We start from the raw sequence: 20654 nt of genomic DNA, 5'->3' as shown, positions 1-20654 counted from the left end.
AGCTATGGTGGTGACTGTGTTGAAAAAACAGTGTTTTGTAGCTGAGAATTTGCTCTATCAAGTAGTGTTATTGTGTTCTTTGTATCTGTTGTAGATTCCATGGAAATAAATAGGAGGTATTGCTTAAACTGGGTATATAGGAGGTATATAGGAGGTATTACTTAAACTGGGTATGGTCAGGTCTTCCTTCCTTGCCATAAGTTTATTCAGGAAGGAATGAACAGCTATACTTCTCATGGCATTTTCCACCTCTATTTTCTATATCATATTAAAATGTTTACAGCCTTTCCAAATTATTAATATGAATTTATAGATCTCATTTAAAGATGTTACAAAAAAACCCATACAATTTCACTACTCTTGTTCTGAACTTCAGGAAGTATGTTGGATTTGGATCCTTGTACTACCTTCCATGAAAAGCAACCAAACTCTGCTGCAAGAACAGCTGTTACTTCCTCTTCCCATTTGAACAGATTATATTTAAGACAGGATTTCTTTTTGAAAGCTGCTGTAGCTGGCAGCCAACCTGGACTGTCATGCAGGCTAACTGTGCACAGACACATAACAGTATATGGAAAAAAGTCAATTTTTAAACAATCATATTGCTTTAGTGCTCTGCACTCAAAAAATTTACCCAGGCACCATCACTGCAGTAGTCCAGACTCCCAGAATATCCAGGTTGGCTGATGTTATTAGATTGTGTTTTCTTCTGAAGTCGGTCCAGAAAAGCATTATTTACTCTTGAAGTAGAAAGAAAAATGAACAGTGATTGAAGGTAGCTGAGGAGCTCACAAACTTTTGAAATGTAGCATTCTCTAAGGTGCTTTCCCTATTCTCAGTTAAATATACATCATTCTATACTTTTCAAGCCTGTGCTGAACAACCACAGCCTGTCATGAGATAGGATGCCTTCCATTTTCAGTTCACCAGGTGCATTCTTATCCTGTGATCAATCCATCATGATTAAAAAGCATACATCTATTGCTATGAAAAATGGAGTAAAAAGTCATCCTGCATACCACTCACTTGATCACCCTAGGTAGTCTTTCAGCCTTCATTAAACAAGTTTCTGTAAGTAGTGATTCCCTAATGAAACAACCACTTAAGCTTGTTACTAATATAGCCAAGCTGTCAGAAAGCACCTCTAGCATTTTCTTGTACTGCCTTCGGGGCTCACATTCAGGACATCAGGAAGAGGCTACCAAGTATGATAAAGCTGGAAGACTACCACCTGATTGTGCTCTTTCAAGGCAGGTCACAGGAAGCCGCAATTAGGAAATTATAAAATATTTTAAAAGACTTTGCATTCCTTGTGAAGATGTTGAAGGGACTGGGAGAACAGGTAGAGTTCCCAGCAGTATTCTTAGTTGGAGACTGCGATCCAGACAGAAGGAGAAGAGCAGACCAGTTGAATGAATAGCTGCACATAATATTTTACACCTATTTTTCTCCAGCTGTCTTTAAATTGTCTTGAATCTGCTAATAGTTCCTACCCTGTGCTGTACCCTGTGCTGATAAATAAAGTGAAAGAGGCACTCTGGGGCACACATTACTTTGAGCAGCTGTAATGGTGGATATTAGTGGTTTATCTGAAGACAAAGTTAAACCAGAGGCTATAACAGGGATCTTCAATGCAATAGTCTTCTTAAGCATGAATGCTTGCAATTTTGAGTCTCATTCCAGATAGAAAGTAAAGTAATGTATATTCTGAGATTTTGCATCATACCTCCTCTGTTCATCTTGATGTGCTCTTATCCTGGCTTCTTCCTTCTGCTTTTGTTTTGATTCCATTAATTGAGCCTGGGGATGACAAAAGAGAAAAGCAAACAAACAAACAAACAAACCCCAAAACTTATTTTTAGTTAACATGGCAATGTTGAAAATCCAACTAATTCCACATGGAGTTAATGCCAACTAGAGCCATGTGTAATTTCTGCAACTTCATCCAGTAGCATTTTATTTGCTTATGTGGCAGCACTGAGCTCAGAACAGACCTCATTTTTCTGTACAGCACTGCATAGGATTAGATATGTGAATTCAGACAGCTCCAGTCCAACATTTGAGTACACCAGCCTGCATGCAAGCTCTGTCCCTCTAGCAAAGTCCCTCTTCTTCCAGATAAACCGTTCCTCTGCACAGCCAGTACACATCAGCTCCACCTGTCCACGCAGAGCAAGGCAGAGGCATGCAGCACCCTGCCCAAACAATAGCATGCCCATAGCTCCTCTACCCTCCAAAGTATTGTGAAGAAACTTCCTAGTCCCTTCAGTCTCCTAGTCTGGAGAATAAAGGAGGCTCAGAGGAGACCTCATTGCATTCTACAACTTCCTGAAAGGAGGTTGTGATGAGGAGGGATTTGGCATCTTCTCCCAGGCAACAAACAGGACCTGAGGAAACGGTCACAAGTTGTACCATAGAAGGTTTAGATTAGATGTGAGGAAGGACTGTTTTTCTCAGAGAGTGGTCAGGCACTGGAATGGCTGCCCAGGGAGGTGGTGGAGTCGCCGTCCCTGGCAGTGTTCAAGAGGCATCTGGGTGAGGAGCTGTGAGATTTGGTTTAGTGCTTGTGGTAGCAGTGGTGATGGGAGGATGGTTGGACTAGATGATCTTGCAGGTCATTTCCAACCTTGTGATTCTATGATTCTGTGATTCTATGATAGTGAGGAAAGGACAAACAGTACCTACTGGTGTGGTGAAAGCATGTGCAAGCCCTAGTGTTGAAGCCTACAGTCCCTACATTATATAGTTTTAAGGTACATAAACAGTCTCAAAGGGACTTCTCTGAAGAACAGAGTTTGCTTATACAATTCTAGCTAGACCTGCTAAGGAAACATTGCATGTTTCCTTGTTTGTCTGCCTCTTGATCCCTGTAATGTGCTCAAGGACTGAAGATGAAGATTTTTTCTGCAGAGAATTTGGCTTGTAGGGCAAAGGGGGGATGGATGGGAACAGACTCATACTTCATATTTTCCATAAAAACTGAGTACCAGTAGGAATAGGAAGTAAAACAAAATGAAGTGGTTAGATAAAAGCTTCAGTAACAGAATGGAACTACAAATGTAAAAAAAAAAAAAAAAAAAAAAAAAAAAAATCAATTTAAATGGAACATTAAATAAAAACTATGCAATAAATGTATGAAGAAAATCAATAACTGTGAATGTGTTGTGTATCAATATTTGTCTAGCCCTAAAAGAAGAAACAGGATTAAGAAATAAAAAAGCCAACCTTTATTTTCACTGTTTTAAATAACTATTCAACCTGAAAATTAAAACCCAGTATCTGACTTTCCAATATGCTGAGTCCTCTCTTGGAGTAATGTTTTGAAATACACTGCGTGTATGTGATGCTGTGTTCAAAGTGTACTGAATATTTTTAAATCAAGCAATACATACTAAAACCTGTTCTGAAGAGAGAAAAAAAAATGCAACTGACAATACCTATACATTTTATAGCTGTGCTATACTAGGAGCTTGCACACAGGACAGAATTCACAATTACTTTAATAAATATTAGTTTGAAGTAGAAATAAGCCAATATAAATTGGAGGGACAATTACTGGAGCCTTTAAAATACATATTATTTACAGTGGGTTTATACACAGTGCATCACTCTGTGCAGGATGTAGCAGCAATGCTGAATGCAAGGAGCACACGGTGTTGTGTACCAAGACAGAAGAGCAGCCCTAGAAGCAGTCCACATTTTCTTGCTGTCCTACAGAAATCAGTATGACATCTAAAGCTCTACACAATACCCTCGAACCAAGCTAAATAAATAACCTGATCTCATGGGAAGTGTCCCTGTCCATGGTTGGGAGTATATTAGTGAACAGAATCATAGAATGGTTTGTGTTGGAAGAGACCCCCACAAATCATAGAATCCAAGAACCTTGGTGAGGTCCCTTCCAAACTAGACCATTCTATGATTCTATTTGCTAATAAATTTTTAAATGATCTGTAGTTAATACTGCCTTCTGCACATTTGCACAGTTAGACCTAGGTAAAGAACTTACTGCAGTGTAATAACTATGCTTTGTGTAGATTATCTTTACATAGATCTAGTACCCAAAACCATGCCAGAGGGATGGCAGTGGTTGACGTGCCTTACAGGCAATGCATGTTGCCTATGCAGAAGATGGAGTTGTAATTACAGTACAACTGGACAAATAAAAACCCTCCATTTATGTGGTTAGCAAAGGAACATAGAAGAGTACAGACTTGATAGCAAATCTGAGTTCTTCCACATACTTGTTTGAGACAGCAGAGCACACAGACTGTTTCACTATAAAGAATATATTCAGAATCTGAGATCGTGAATATATCAGTAAGGTTACTTCCACCTGAAAGACTGGTTGCCTTAGTCTATGAAATTTTGGTCACCACAATCCAAAAAAAATGCTTTGCGCAACTGTTCAAATGGAGAGGCAAGCAGGAGCTAGTCATCCAGATGCAAATAGCCATGAACCCAGAAGATACTTCTGTCTGTCCAAATTTTACAACTTGGCTCATCTCTCTCACAACATTTGATAACAGTGACTACATCATTTTCCCTAAAGAGAAGCCCTGTGCATAGGCTACAAGTAATCAATGCATTTACTTGATCGCACAGCATGCAAAAATGACACAATGTGAAAACTGTTAATGTATAATTACCTTCCTCCGTTGTTCTTGCTTCATTTCCTCCAATCTTCTGTTTTCATCCTCTCGAAGAGCTCGCTTATATATACGGCTTCTAGCCTGTTGTTCAATAGAAAACATAGACATACTGGTGTGGGTAGAGGGAGGATCAACATGCCAAACCTCATTCTCAATTCTACTTACAAGTAATTAACAAATCAGAACTGTTCAAAGGATTACAGTTATTAAAAAAACTGATGAGTTTGAAGACTAGTGTTTAACCAAGGAGTGGCTTAAAACTTTTCAGGCATTCCATTTAGCTGAATGTTCACCTGCACATTACAACTAAGCAGCCACAGCACATTTTATTGCTTGTTCCAGTGGCATACATAAAGATATTCTGAGTAACTGAAAAATGCAATCAGGATATAAGACAGTGAGATGGGATGTTGTGGGAAGACAGAAAAGCACTGGAAGCATTACTAATATAACAAAACAGAAGGGAGGCCTGGTAGCAGAGGGAAACACTAGTAGAGGTTCAGGTTGGAGTAGGAAAAATTCCTTCTCAGAAAGAGTGGTAATGTTTTAGAACAGGGAGGTGGTAGAGTCACCTCTCCTGGAGATTTTCAAGTAGATGCTGCACTGAGGGTCAAAGTTTAGTGGACATGGTAGTGATGGGTTGATGGCTGGAGTAGATGATCTTGGAGGTCCTTTCAACCTTAAGAATTCTGTGATTCTATGATTGTTTCCATATAAATATTGGAAAGGAATGTGTGGTGGTAGGGCAAGAGAAGCTCAGAGATGAGGACTGCTTTCTTAGTTGGGAGTCAGGCAAGAGAAAATCTGAAACTAGACATAACAATGAAAGTATTCACCTGCTTCCATTACAGTAACTAGCTCTGGTCTTTTACAAGTTACAGTTGTCTTCAAAGGGCCAGCATACCATTAGGATTTTATAGGATCCTTAGGAACTTATACTGTAAAGTCCTCAAGCAGGTACAGAGCATAGCACACTAAATAATGAGCCAATATAATTTAAAACAAGAAATGTGCAGGTTTGACTTCAGTGAAGAATTTGTTGCAGGTCTACACGGTGTTCTTGAAACTTGATATATGTGTGCAGAATGACACCATTAAAACGACAGGCACATAATTTGCTAAAAAGACTGAATAGAGAAAGCAATTATTAATAGCTCAATTTTGAGCAGGGAGGAGTTGTTACATGTGTCCAGGGAGACTCATCCTGGGTCCAATATTATTCATTACTCTCTCTAACGGCTTGGAGAATTGTGTGGAGTGTATGTTAATCAAGCTGAAAGACAATAAGACTCTATACCGGACTGGTAACACTTTGAAGACAGGATTAAAATTAATTATGAGCTTAATTAATTAAGTGGGCCAAAAAAGTCACCGATGACAGAGTCACCCCAAAAAAGTCAAATTTGTTCACATGCATCAAGTAATGTTTGACACTGCTATTTGAACTAGATGTACTGAATTAGTATCATTAACAAATAAGTCCTGAAAGGGAAAAAGAATTCAATCAACATAACATTGTCTCAGATTTGTTTTAGTGCATTAACTTTAAATAATAAAAAAACCTATATGAATATGCATAAACCCCCTGCTCCTTAACATTCTTATCATGCACTTCCCAGTCTTATCACACTTCCCTGTTTCAAATATATTGTTCCAGAATGGTTTAGCTACTCTAGACAAAGGAAAAATAAAAGATAACATCAAAATTAAGAGTACAAGACTCCCTGGAGGTTTAGCCTTTTGATACTATGCCAAGTTCATTTAGATAACAATTTATTGGTTATGTGCTTCAGATTCTTTACAAAGAGCACAGAGGTTCTGCGTATGCCTATATGTAGTCTGCATCTCATCCAAGTTGGTTAAAAAGACTTCTTACTAAATGCATTATATGCAAATGATAAGTTGATTCACTGAGCTATAGAAAGACTGCTGCAAAAAAAAGACATAGAATCATAGAATGGCTTGAATTGGAAGGGATCTTAAAGATGATCTATTTCCAACCTCTTGCAACCCTTTGCCATGGGTAAGGTTGCCAGCCATAAAATCAGGCACTAGATCAGGCTGCCTAGGGCCCAATCCAACCTGACCCTGAATGCCTTCAGGGATGAGGCATCCACAGCATCCCTAGACAAACTGTTCCAGTACCTCACCACCCTCTCAGAGAAAAATTTCCCCAATATCTAATCTAAATCTCCCCTCTTTGATTTGAAAACCATTCTCCCTTGTCACAGAATGATAGAATCATGACATCACTAAGGTTGGAAAAGACCAGGCGTATCTTCCACAGGATCACACGTGCATAATATAAGCTGGTATTAATAAAGAACAGTATAGAAATACTATGTACCCTATCTGCTTGGATACTGGCTAAGCAAAAGTTGAACTTAAATAATTTGGCATAATTTATTAAGAAACTCCTCCAAAACTGCAGTGAGAAAGAGACACGTATGTAAGTGAAATAAATGGCAAAGGTTAAAGGTAGGACTACCTGAGAGAATTCAGTGTTACCTTAGGTATCCACCCACCTACACACAAACATCACACCGAAATGTTGAAATCCAAGCCAATACTGGGGCTATGAGCTCGCTTGTGTTCATAGTTCCCTGCTCACAGCATACAGAAGTCTGTTGAGCCTGATCTTCTCTACCGAAGACCTAGCTCCTCACCATTCAGAGCATAGCATGCTTCAGAGGCATGTAGAGACTGTTTCAATACATCTTTTCTTCCTTCCCATAGTCCCCTGTATTGCTTGTCTACTCAGGACTACACAACATAGCCTGAAAGGCACTGTGTTACAATTAAATCTAGCCGACACAGCACTGCTGGAAAGAAGTTGTCTTCTTAAAGTTATAACACTGCTCACATGTTAAGATTTCTTCATGCTTATCAGAGACAAAAAATGACCCGAGGAATCAAAGGGGAAAGCAACCTTCTTTCAGTAACGCCTTCCCTTTTCAAGCAATTGAAAATCAGAAAGAGATACTAGGGGCAAGACAGGACTGTCATATATTCTGTTCAGAGCAATTTCTCTGTAAGGAGGGTCTTGCACATTTCCAAGGCTTCTGAGGAAATATACAGGAAAATTTTTAATTTTCTTACTCAGCTGTTGGTGTTCAAGGTTGTATCTGTCACCCAGATTAGATGTTTCCTGTTTTCTGCTGACTCAGGACTGTTGTTCATAACAATAATTTCTGCCTACATTGTCATCCCCAAGTTACAAAGGGGAGATTTCTGTCTTCAGGGTTGATATTCCTCAGTCTAAGTTTTCATATCAGTAGGAATGCTTGGTTAGACATGGAGAGAATAATCAGAAGTGCAAAAGGCTTTTTGAGGCAATCAGAATAATGAAACTTTTGCAATACTTTATCTATTCCCTAATTACATTGATACTTAAGAGGCTCATTCAAACTGGGACAAAGTCCCCAAGCAGTCTACAAAATCACTTTTAGGATGCAATGAGAAATAAGCTTCTCTTCTGACTAGATTTTCAATGCAGCAAAGCATCTGCTGACAGGTACTAGTTGGGATTCCATAAAAGCTTGCCTCCAACTGATGGGTACGCAGCGCATTTAAGATTCTGATCTGAACACAGAATATAAATCTGGCTCATATTTATCAGGAGGGGAACTGCAAGTGATAAAGGCAGTATCCTACTATGTCAGATACTCTGCCAGTATATCAGACAACACAGGCAGTTCACCCAGAAAGACTCCTTGGTATTCGCTGAGTTATGCATAGGCAATTAAACTCAATTAGAATATTCTAATATCACACTATTGACAGCACCTGGAAAGTTGACAGAAAAATATTGCACATTCCATGGTTTTGCTTACCCATGCTGTTGATTCTGGGCCACCATTAGCAGTCTGACAGGAATCATTCTTTGGCAAACCCAAGTCCAATCTGTTCAATAATTCATTGGTTTTGCTACAAAGAAATCCAATCCAAATAGAATTGTTAGTGCTTCCATAAGAATAAATATAGCATTTTTATACCACCCTCAGAATCTAGCCTAGACATTTCATCATGTGACTACTGAAAATATCACAAGTGGAACAAAAGGCTACAGGGACAGACAGAATAAAAGGGGACAGAGAAACAGAACCTATATAGTGGATAAAACATCGGCTGGGGAGATTTTTAAGCAAATAGTTACTGTCATTTGCATATTTGGGGTCCATAGAGGTTATTCTTTCTTTCAGTATGGCAAAGCTCCTAAAATACAGACTCACAAACCATTGGACTTCATCAGAACGCAACTGCTTCACTGAATAGTTGCTAACCTTTCTACCAAATCCCTAAATATCAGATAAGTAACTTAAAATATTATTTTAAGCCATTTTCCTTTATTGTTAATAAAATACACCCTTACAACAGACTAATTAATCCAGTAGAAAGACTTTGAGCAATTTTGTAGCATTGTAAAATAAACACAAATGTATCTTTAGTTAAAAAATACTGCACATTATAATTTCTTATTCTGGCAAGGGCAATTTTTTTTTTACAATTGCATCCTTTATAAGCCATATTTTCGAGATACCACCTGCTATCTCACAGATTCAACCAACAGAGTCAAACAAAGTCACAAGGAACAACATAAATGCTAAAAGCAGGAGTTGTGGCGACATGATCTGAAATCAGTTTCTTAACCTGTAGACCCAGGCATATCTACTGAAGTTTCTGTTCAATCAAAAGAACAGAGTGAGAGGAAAGAGCCAATTTTATTTCTGTATACATCTTTGGAAAGCATTAAGGTAGTTCAAGGGGGATTCAACACAAGGATTTACTTTACTAACAGGGCAGCCAACTAACTCTGTGGGGAAGAAGATGCCAATAGTAAAGACATCTATTTAACCTTGGAGAAAAAGCCTTGTCTGTCAAACAGTGACAATGACTAACTACAGAAACAGACTGCTGGTCAGAGGGTATATTGAAGAGAAGTGCAGAAAAAGCAAAAGAGCCCACAAGTTCTTCTGTGCTACTCTATAGATATAAAAACATGTTACCTATGTAAGTACAGAGTGCTTGCTCAAGCTGTGGCAAGCCGTGCTTTCAGAATTTCACCATTCACAGTTCACTCCCTCTCCTTCACTACCTGGCAAGTTATGATAGATCTCAACCAAGACAGAATACAGAAAGAACCAAGTGAAACCCAAAATTCCCTGATCTACAAAACACCTCTACATCAGAGTTAAATGAATTAACAGTCTCCTCTTACTCAAGATTTAACAAGACACTTTTTTTTTTTTCCAAGTAAGGTAAGTGGTAGAGTGATGAGGTTACACGGAATATGGGGAAATCGAAGCTTTACATTGCAGACTTTATATTTCTCTACCTATAATAAAATATCAATTTATTTCTATGCTAGAAAGACTAGCAACTCCTAGAGAAAACCTAGACAATGAGAAGGTTGTAGCTCTGAAAAGAAGTACCTGGCCACTTGGGGGTATAGTTGGATGTCCTAATTCCTTGTGGACGGCAAAAAAAATGACCTGGAGGTATGTGGAAGTTCTCAGTAATTGCATAAAAAGGAAATGGAGAGCAAAAGACATTGCCCTTTCCAGATCAGTACGCTTACACATGTAGAGCGAACTCAGTTTCAGTATTAGAAAAGATGATTACTAAATTGAGTATTGCAGCAAGAATGTGTTCTGCCTTTGTGTACTGCATCACATGAAGTTACACAGCTTTAAAATTTTCCTATCAAAAGAAATGGATTCAGGTTCCCAAATATGACTGGAGACTAACGTAATAAAGACAGTCATATAGGGTAATTCACAGTGTATCATCTCTATGGAAACCCAGCAGAGCATCTTGAGTTGCTAGACTGTCAAAGCGTTGTCTGAAATGTATTTTTCATAATATCAATCCTAAAGCCATAATAATGCAAAGTATAGTGTAAGCCACGCTGCAGAGAAAGGGGGAAGTCAGAGATATGACAGTTCAATTAATGTTCCAGAGAGGAAAGCATTATCTCCAAAAGGAAATCAGTACATCAAAATGTCTAGAGGTGTTTCACATTTGAATAGGTGGAGCAACATCTCACTCTCGCTCGCTAAAACTTTAGAGACTAATCAAAAATACTAGTAAAATGTGGTCCTCTAAAATGGTCAGTGTTAAGGAAAGAAAAGTTTAATTTAACAGAAATTAATCTGCATACAACAGCCTAATGGTATCCTTCAAAAAATAATTAGGCAGAAGGAAATACAAAATTTAGACAAAGCAAGAAGATGATATCCTCCTTACAGGCTGCTAATCTGAGTTCCTAATGCCCCTAAGCATAAGGTTGGAGGGAAGAGCACTAATTGGAAGCACTAGTTAAGCTGAGGTGTTCTTATTTTGTGTTCCTCTGTGGTCCTGTTTCTTGTTACACAGTTGGGAACAAGACTTTTACTACGCTCATTAAAATAGGTTACTCTCATACTGGTTTAATAGCATCAGGCAATACTCTTAGCAATGGGAACTCAGCCATCTGTATTGTGGTAACAGTTCCTGGCATAGATTTGACCTGTTCAAAATAGCACTTTCCCAGAGAAATCCTGGCTGCTGTCCAGGAACGAATATTAACCATAAATATCTCCCATTAGACTCTTTGGATGCAATTGCCCCATTCTGGGAGGTGAAAAAGTTTGCTAGCAATGGCAGCAGGCATTCTTAGCCCTGTTGGCCTCAAAAGTGACAGTGATTGACAGTGTTAAATATATTAGTAGAGATGCAGCTGTGGTGGAGTGAAACACTCAAGATTGGGGGTTGAAAAACTCTTAAGAGCTGTCATGGAAAAATAATGACTCTCTTGCCAGGATCTTTGATTAGCATGTTAGGAGGGGACAGTGCATGACCATGGAAGTCAGTTCATATTGTAGATGCTTTCCGTGGGCCCTTAGCTATAATGCTTTACTTTTCACAACTGTTCTTCAAGCAGAGTCTTTAATTGCACATTTGTTAAAAGCTGTTACTCAAAAACTTGTATTCGAAGTGCAACAAATGAATATAAAATGCAGAAACATGAATCTGCTAGGTGTTCCACTGAGAATGGTGTAATTTAGGGACTTAAAGGAGTACACTCTGTACTCAAAAACCACATCTAATCAGGGAATCTACTTGGATTTAATATTTTTGGTGACTAAATGCATATGCTGTCCACATTCCCACTGGGATGAGACAAGAAGAGACAAGGTTCTAAAAGTCTGAGTAAGCCTAGGTTCCTCTGGCCTAGGAAAGAGTTCCCATGCTCTGACAAGATCCCCAGCCTTGACGGGAGGGAATCAAAAAGTTTTGCAATTGACTCCAGCAAGGCAACTGTGGAAAACCTGAACACTGATCTTATTGTGGACAAAAGGATGGAACTCCTGTGCAGAATAAGGACTTTAACTTCTTGTGTCACTTGGGCTGTAACTACTCATAGAATTACACAGTGCCTTGGGTTAGATGGGACCTTAAAGACCATACAATTCCAAGCCCAATGTCATGGGCAGGGACACCTCCTAGTAGATCAGATCACTCAAGCCCTATCCAATCTGGCCTTGAACACTTCCAGTGATGGGGCATCCACAGCCTCTCTGGGCAGTGTGTTCTAATGCCTCATCACCTCCGCAGTGAAGAATTTCTATCTAACATCTAATCTAAATCATCCCCTGTTCTGTCACTACACTCACTGATAAAAAATACCTCTCCGGTTTTCTTATAGGTCCCATTTAGGTACTGGAAGGCCGCTACAAGATCTCCACAGAGCTTCCTCTTCTGCAAGCTGAACAACCTCAACTCTCTCAGGCTCTCTTCATAGGAAAGGTGTGTCCCAGTCCTCTGATTATCTCTGTGTCCCTCCTCTGGACCTGCTCCAACAGGTGTACGTCTTTCTTATGTTGAGGCCCTACATCTCAATGCAGTATACCAAGTGGGATCTCACTGCTGTCTATTTGGATCTTAATTCACGTCATACATACAAGGCAAAAAGAATCACAGAATTTTAGAATGGTCTGGCTTGGAAGGGACCATAAAAATCATCAAGTTTCATTCCCCCTGTTGTAGGCAGGTTTGCCACCCACTTGATCTGGCTGCCCAGGGCCCCGTCCAACCTGGCTTGAACTCCTCCAGGGATGGGGCATGAAAGAAGCAGTCCTGAAAAGCATTCACCTTTGGGGACATGAATGAGAATATGGATGCAGGCCCCAGTGTCTTCATCCACATAAGAATTACACACCATTTCTTGCTAAGCTTGTCACTGATGAGAGTTACTTTCTTTTATAATGAAGGAAAAAAATATTTTTTCTTGCTGCAAATGAAGTTATTGGCTTTAAGCTTGTTTTACAGACTAACATTAAAAATGTATCAATTAAACAGGGCTTCTTGTAATTTCATTACTGCCTCCCTATGAAACCAGAGGCAGTTAATTGTTTTGCTACAATTGATGGATATTGAAATGCCAGGATATAGTAAAATATACCAACTTTAATGCCAGTGCTTTAAAAAACAGTTCAATATTGTTCTATGTATCATAAATCAACTTATACCTCTTGACAATTCTTAAAAGATAATGGACACTTATTACTATTGAAAACAAGATAGCTCCTGAGCTCTTTATTTACTTAAGCTACAGGATCTCCAGCATTACACAAGGACATAGAGCTGTTGGAGCAGGTCAGGAGGAAAGACACAAAGATGATCAGAAGGCTGGAGCACCTCACCTATGAGGACAGGCTTAGAGAGCTGGGGCTCTTCAGCCTGGAGAAGAGAAGGCTCTGGGGAACCTTATAGTGGACTTCCAGTACCTGAAGCAGACCTACAGGAAAGCTGGGGAAGAGATCTTTTCTAAGGGCATGTAGCAACAGGACAAGGGGAAATAGCTTTAAGCTGGAAGAGGGTAGATTTAGATTAGATATAAGGAAGAAATTCTTCACTGTGAGGGTGGTGAGACACTGGAACAGGTTGCCCAGAGAGGCTGTGGATGCCCCCTCCCTGGAAGCATTCAAGGCCAGGCTCGATGGGGCTTTGAGCAGCTTGGTCTAGAGGGAGGTGTCCTTGACTACAGCAAGGTGTTGGAACTTGATAATCTTAAAGGTTCTTCCCAGCCCAAACCATTCTATGATTCTATGACAGAAGTGAAAGTAAATGTCAGCTATGTGCAAAGTTGTCAGCATGAGTTGATGAACATGTTTTAGTGCAAGTGTGTGTGTGGGGATTCTATTCTGCTGGAAGTTAGGTACATGATGAATGTCTGCAGTGTGAAATGACTAACCCGTTAAATTCCTGCATGATATAGATGGCTCTTCCCCATTGTCATTTAATGGGAAGAAGGGCCATCCTCTGATTATGTTGTTCACTTGCTTTCCAGCCCAGCTTCTTCCAAAAGCTACATATCAAGTTTCAAGAAGTATTCACTGAATTCACTGGGAGTAATGTACAAGTTTGCGAAGCAGGACTTGCACAAACCTAATAACAGTGATCAAAAGTGAGATACCTTTGGCTGTTAGCCAAAGTCCTTGGGCATGAGTTCCCCTTTTAGGGAATAAGGACAAAAAATGTGGCACATTTTAGATATAAGACTTCAAAAAAGTATAAAAATAGTTTTCAAAAAATAGGAACTTTCTCAGCAGAATTATTTTCATCACTTCCCACTCACACCCAAAACTAATTTTTCCTGTCAAGCTACTTGCTTTTTTTTTGTTTTCCTGACTGAATGAAATAACACTGCTAAGCTATTCTTTCCTCCCACCAACTCATCCAATGTTCTTGGAAGTTATTTTAGACATCAAGTTCCATTTATTATCTGAGGCAATAAACATAAATCCAGTTTTAAGGAAAATGCAGTTTTGTATAAGTCTATTGCATAGATCTTCCATTCTGTGTGCTCCATCTGTATGTGCAATCTGCTTCTATATTTTCAGCCAGCTTGCATGGGCAGATTAATGTATACAATTAGAAAGCAACCTCACAGGCATTCAATAAACTGCCTTCATTATTACACTCAGGAGAGTCCCTTTAGATGTCTATAAAAGCCTAGTTTTCTGCCTGTTAGCTAAATAATTGACAATGCTTAAAATAATCAGGAGCAAATGAACAAAACGGAGACCATCGTGGTGGAAAAGAGCAAACAAAAGATTCTCAAGGCTGCAAACCTTTTTGTGTGAGCCCTCTTTCACTCTCTTTAGCAACCTATATTAAAAGTCTGGTCAGGTTTACATTTGCACTTCTGTGGGGAAAATTTGTTACCAGCCTGCTGTTTGAACCACACATCATAGAGGACTGAAAACTGGCAAGGACATGAGTATTTATCCTGTAAAAATAGAGAAATAAATAAAAATTCTGCTTTGATTCAGGTTTTATTTTCTTGCATTTTATGACTTTGGAGAAAACTGCTTTGGCAGGCAAGTGTATATCAGCTTGGTTTGGTGAAACTCCTGCACTATGTTTGGAATATGCACTCAGAGGTACTGTGGCAAACTGTGTTTCCAGCTCCAAATTCTGTGTATATCAAGTGCACACATGTACCAGAGTGCAACAGTGCCAGAAATTTCAACAGGAGTACAACCTTCATAAAAACAGGGAGATAAGCATGTAACAAAGAGAAGGATGAAGCGATACAAAGGCCATCATGTGCCATTAAAAAAAACGTATGCACTAAACTGCTTTTCTCTTTACATAAATCAGTATTAGATTGCGGTGGTGTACACCCAACACCACAGCTTCTGGGAAATCAAATCCAAATTAAGCAAAAGCACCTTATGAGAGTTGTGCTAAAACCTTGTGGTGAGATATCCTGCAGTTCAGGCTCAGATTAACGTAGCTTGGAAAGAGCACTCACACAAGCCACAGAGAAAAGCAAGCCATGAGGTGGCTTTCCTTTAAAAAGCAATTTGTTTAAAAAGCAATTTTTGTTCCCTGAGTAAAAGGGACATCCTGAAAAGTCCTGGGCCATCTAACCATCTAACCTCTTCTTCATTCCCATTTGGAAATGTACACTCAGTTCTTTCCTTGCAAGGATTAGGTGATTGCTAAGTACAGGCTACAAAAGCATTTATTATCTCTTAATACAATCTGACAGAAATACACTTTCTACCACAGGTCATCAATGTAAAATGCTTCAAATAAACTATTTCTGAGAATAAAGGAATCCATTTCATATATAAGCTTGCAGCAGAAACACGTGCATGTGCTTCTTAATTTCTAGATTTAATACTTAGAGAGGCAGAACTACAGCAATGCTATGACCAAAAAGTCCCTCAAGTTCTTCTCTTCTTTAAGCACCAACCATAGCAGTCTTGCTGTGCAGCAGCTCCTCAGGCCAAAGTCTACTCCTGCATGTAGCTCAGACTTTTTATACAAAGCTACTTTAGTACAAACTTTGTGAGTTTTATCCAGTTTAGTTGCCTGATAGAGCCTGCATTCACCTGAGACAGAGGAGCTGCTGATCTCAACAGGGTGAGACTTGCAGTTTTTCCATAATAGTCTGCATGTGTGCCCAGACCTCATTCTCACAAGACACCAACACTTCATCAAGCAACTGTGATAACACATACAGCTGACTTTCAAAGGCCATTTTTACATAAGGAAGCTAAGAAAGGTTTCAGGAGATAGGAAATACCTGCATTTTGTAGGCAGGGGACAAGGCTGTGGGCAATTTTTCTTTTTGGCATTTGCTCATTTCACATTACTCTTTGAGAGGGCATTTCACTAAGAAATTCATGTTTTTAATAGTGACAGGAATTTCATCTGAAAAAGGAACTTCTGGCCAGTATCATACTTTCTTGATAGAGTATGTTAATGACACAAGAACCTTAACTGCTTTTCCAAATCAAATAGAAGTAGCACTGCATACCAGAGAGGGACTCATTTGGCTGTACCCTGTGTATGAAGACACAACTGAATGTGCTGATCAATTCAAAAGGTTTCCCAGCTAATGAGACCACTGGTAGGCATTGATCTCCTCAGGAAACAGTGATGTTGCTGCTACAGTGCTTACAGAGGACAGACTAATAAGGCAGCTTACCTTTTGAAATGGCTCCACAGGCCATAACTTTGCAGAGGTCACTGCTTTATATGCAGCCCATGACCCTCCTTGCCCCTTTCCGAGCAAGCAGGGAAGGAGATCAAACTATTCCTAGAAGAGACAGCGAGGAAAGGGGCACAACCTCATATTTGTTTGTTTTGCTGCTAGACATAATGATATAATTCTCAAATGACATAATTCTCAAATGATGGAAGTAATGAATCTCTCTATTTTGCAAAGTATGCAAAAGCACACAACTGCTTTAACATTTCTTTGCAGACATGTCTCTAATAACTAGCAGTTTATAAATGGAGTTACTTTACAAGATCCAAGATGTCACACAGCATTTTCCTGTTACTACAGGATACTGTATTCCAAAACAGAAATGTATTTTAGCAATATGACCTCAACAATATCTGATGGTTAATCCATTGCCCAAGACCCTCCTTTCTCTGCCCCCAAGAGGATTTAATTGGACCACTGAAGGCAGTAATAGTATTCTCTACAATATGAAAGGTTTTTGGTTAACCGAAATTGCATTAACTGTAGGTAGGCTTTCAGCTCACCTCTTTCCATATCTACATCCAAATCCATATTGACTCTCCTGATATAAGTTTAATAACTTAGGCAAGGCAGCACACACTCCTTTTTTAACATCAAAAGTATCGGTCAGTTTAGTTTCCTGGGACAGCTCCAGCTGAAGGCTCATGAGATTCTCTTACATCAGTGGACAGAAAGTTGCCAGCCAGTGCCTTGTCAGTGTAAGCCCCTACACCACCTGGAGACTGACTAATGGCCAACATGAAGATGTATCATTTGAGATTGCTTTTGACAAGACCAAGCTTACTTGCAACAGAAAAAGCATCCCAGCAGAATTCTTTTCACCGTAAGGAACAAAAAGTTACAGACGGGGAAGATGAGAGAAAGGAAGGGATATATCTCCATTTGCAATTGAGTAAGATGTAAGGCAAAAAACAGGCTAAATGGGAAGATAAGAACCCTCACAATCCCCATAGAAAAGATTCTCAAAATTGAGGATTCTGTACTGAAAGATCTGATGAGTTTGTGGTTGGGTTAGGCTTAAAAAGCATGAAGGTGTTATAAAGGAACAGAGATACAAAGCTGTGCATGGTCTTCAGAAGTCATAGAATCATAGAATTACCGAGGCTGGAAAAGACATACTAGATCATCCAGTCCAACCATCCACCCATCACCAACAGTTCTCACTAAGCCATGTCCCTCAACACAAAATCCAAATGTTCCTTGAACACCTCCAGGGTCGGTGACTCCACCACCTCCCTGGGCAGCCCATTCCAGTGCCTGACCACTCTTTCAGAGAAGTGGTATTTCCTATTGTCAAGCCTAAATCTCCCCTAGCACACCTTCAGGCCATTCCCTCTAGTTCTATCACTAGTTACACTAGAGAAGAGGCCGACCCCCAGCTCACTACAACTTCCCTTCAGGCAGTTATAGAGAGCAGTAAGGTCTTTCCTGAGCCTCCTCTTCTCCAGACTGAACAATCCCAGCTCCTTCAGCCACTCCTCATAAGACTTGTGCTCCAGACCCCTCACGGCTTCCTTGCTCTCTCTGGATGCACTCCAGGGCCTCAATGTCTTTCTTGCAGTGAGAGGCACAAAACTGAACGCAGTACTCTAGGTGCAGCCTCACCAGAGCTGAGTACAGATCCTGATAAATGAAGGTGTGCTGAGGGGAAATCTATACTGTGAGAAGGGACAAACTGCAAAATACCAGTAGACAAACACTGGCAATATATTTTAGGAAAGTGCCCTACCTGAAGATAAACAGGAAGAAATAAAATAAAGATGTCAATAAAGTGGTCAGTGAGAAAGCTCCAAAACATCTGTAGATTAGAGGCTCGGCAAATGATGAAGGAACTGGAGCTTCTAGCATGGGACAAAAGTTGTTCCTCCAAAGGTCACAGAGGAGGAAAGAGCAATCAATCATGCTAGAAACAAAGGTGAGTAATTTTAGGAGTAGAAGATAAAAAAGGTAAAGGTGACTGAAGAGCATGGTGTGTTAATTATGTGATAGAGTTGGTTTGGATCAGTTAAAAATAAATAGATAGAGCAGAATGAACTAACAAGGCAGGAACCTTACTGCCAATAGAATTAATTATAAAGACTTAAGCCGTATCTAATTCTTACATAAAGGAGAGATTATTGGGAAACAGATTTTCACAACATATCTCTGCACTAAGCTGTAGAAGAACTATGCTAAATATAGGAAGTTCTCATTTTTTCCCATGTGGATTAGATTTCTTTACTAGTCACTAAAATACATGGGTGGGTATGTAGATACTGTTTGGTTAATTAGTCTTGGATTGAATGATCACATATTGACTCAGTTAGAGAAAGAAAACACTAAGTCCTACAGTTTTCATTTGAAAATGTATATTTTGAGAAGCTAAGGGAAATTTACTGAACCAGAGCTCACAGATTAAGGTATGTAGTAGGCTTGGAATATTTCAATTCAAAAAAGTGGAAAAAACAACAGAAGCCAAACCCTTCTTAATCCTCAGTCTATCCAAAAGAAAACAAACAAACAAACAAACAAACAAGCCCAAATCTCCCAAATTAAAAGAATAAGCAAATGAGGGAATTTAAGGAGGAGCTTTCAAATTTCACTTACTGAAATTGATCTTCAAGGAACATCTCTCTTCTTTGCACTTCCTGTTGCCTTTTTTTAACTTCAAGTCTCTCTGCCTACAGCATTATAAAAAAGAAAATATATTTGAGATTTCTAGTCAGAAAGAAACAAACTGATTTTTTCAAGTATTTCAATACTTGACTCTAAAAATACTTGATTCTAAAAAATTCAGCAGTGATTGGGTACACAAGTGACTCCACCCCAAATTTTAAAGTATTCAAACATGACCAGACGAATAACTCCTAGTAAGTTCATCAAAAGACCAGAATCAAACAGAAAAATACACCATGGTCCTGACAGGCAGGTGTGCCCTCATCAGGGGCCTCACAGCTTCTCAGCTCTTGTGCTGTTGTTAGGACCATCTCTTCCAATGACTGATGAAATGCAGGTTCCAGCGAGAAGCGTGAAGGTAGAGGATGAGAATCAGAACACAAAAAGTGATCATAATCCTGCAGTACTGGAATTACAGTGATTCAAGATCATAGACATATGGCCTTCAGGAGCATCACATACTGGCCAATTTGAATAAAGGCTAAGGTTGATGAGAATGAGAGTTTATGCTTGCTTATCCAGTGTTATTCCACCTCAGATACCACATGCAGTGGAAGAGTCAATGAAAATATTGACACGATAGTCCTGGGAAAAATCTAAATATCACAATAGAAATCAGGTCCTTCAATGTAAAACTGAACATTTTCCAATGGAAGGGCAACTTGAACTCCTCCTCAGAAGCACCAGTATGTAGCTCATGAAATTTCAGTCAAAAGGAGGCAAATCAATTCTTTTTTGACATCTTTTTAGACTGTAGATAGGTCCAGTGGGAGAGCAGCCAAAAGACAGTTCTGGGTATTAAAAGCAACAAATCATAAGTGCTAAGCCACGATTTTAGTTCTGATACACTATGAGGACAAGATCCCACTTTGTGGTTGGTGAGAAGTTGCAAGGAGAGTTCTGTGAGGAGCATTAGGTGTAAAGCATATCACTCCACAAACTGGGTAAATTCTGACAGTGTTCAAGGAATGAACATCTTCTTTGCTCCTAACCCCCCAGTCAGAGATGAATGATTTTCAGGCAAAAGACTCCCACTTATATGTGCAACTCAACAAGGGAAGAAAAAAAAGACAAAAATTCACTGGCATCTATTATTGGCCAGTAAGAGACACCCTCACGGCAGCACCGATAGTTCCCATGCTTTGCTCAATCACTACTCAATCATGAAAGCTGGTACCTTTATGCCTGAAAGAGCATTCGACACAAGATCCGCCATCATATTGCAAGCCTCCCTTAAAGCTCAAATCCAAAAATCACTGCTCCAGCTTTTAATAGAAAACTGTTATTAACTTGGACAA

The 20654-nt window shown here is 39.4% G+C and overlaps 1 protein-coding gene across 1 annotated transcript in view; it reads right to left on the bottom strand.

Annotated features, from left to right (window-relative positions):
- Positions 1-448: 448 nt before the first annotated feature.
- The window catches only part of EPSTI1 (epithelial stromal interaction 1), a gene marked incomplete at both ends in the record, with an annotated part of 40449 nt that continues 20243 nt past the window's right edge, over positions 449-20654 (bottom strand). The window contains 6 exons of the mRNA XM_079535620.1: positions 449-547; positions 635-740; positions 1727-1800; positions 4650-4733; positions 8486-8579; positions 19288-19361. Of these exons, the coding sequence (XP_079391746.1) occupies positions 449-547; positions 635-740; positions 1727-1800; positions 4650-4733; positions 8486-8579; positions 19288-19361 (531 nt within the window). The remainder of the gene's footprint in view (positions 548-634; positions 741-1726; positions 1801-4649; positions 4734-8485; positions 8580-19287; positions 19362-20654) is intronic.

The sequence above is a fragment of the Tetrao urogallus genome (assembly GCF_951394365.1).
Source record: "Tetrao urogallus genome assembly, chromosome: 1".
Taxonomy (NCBI): Eukaryota; Metazoa; Chordata; class Aves; order Galliformes; family Phasianidae; genus Tetrao; species Tetrao urogallus.
Note: the sequence above shows the minus strand (reverse complement) of the source record. Positions and strands in the feature narration are given on the sequence as shown.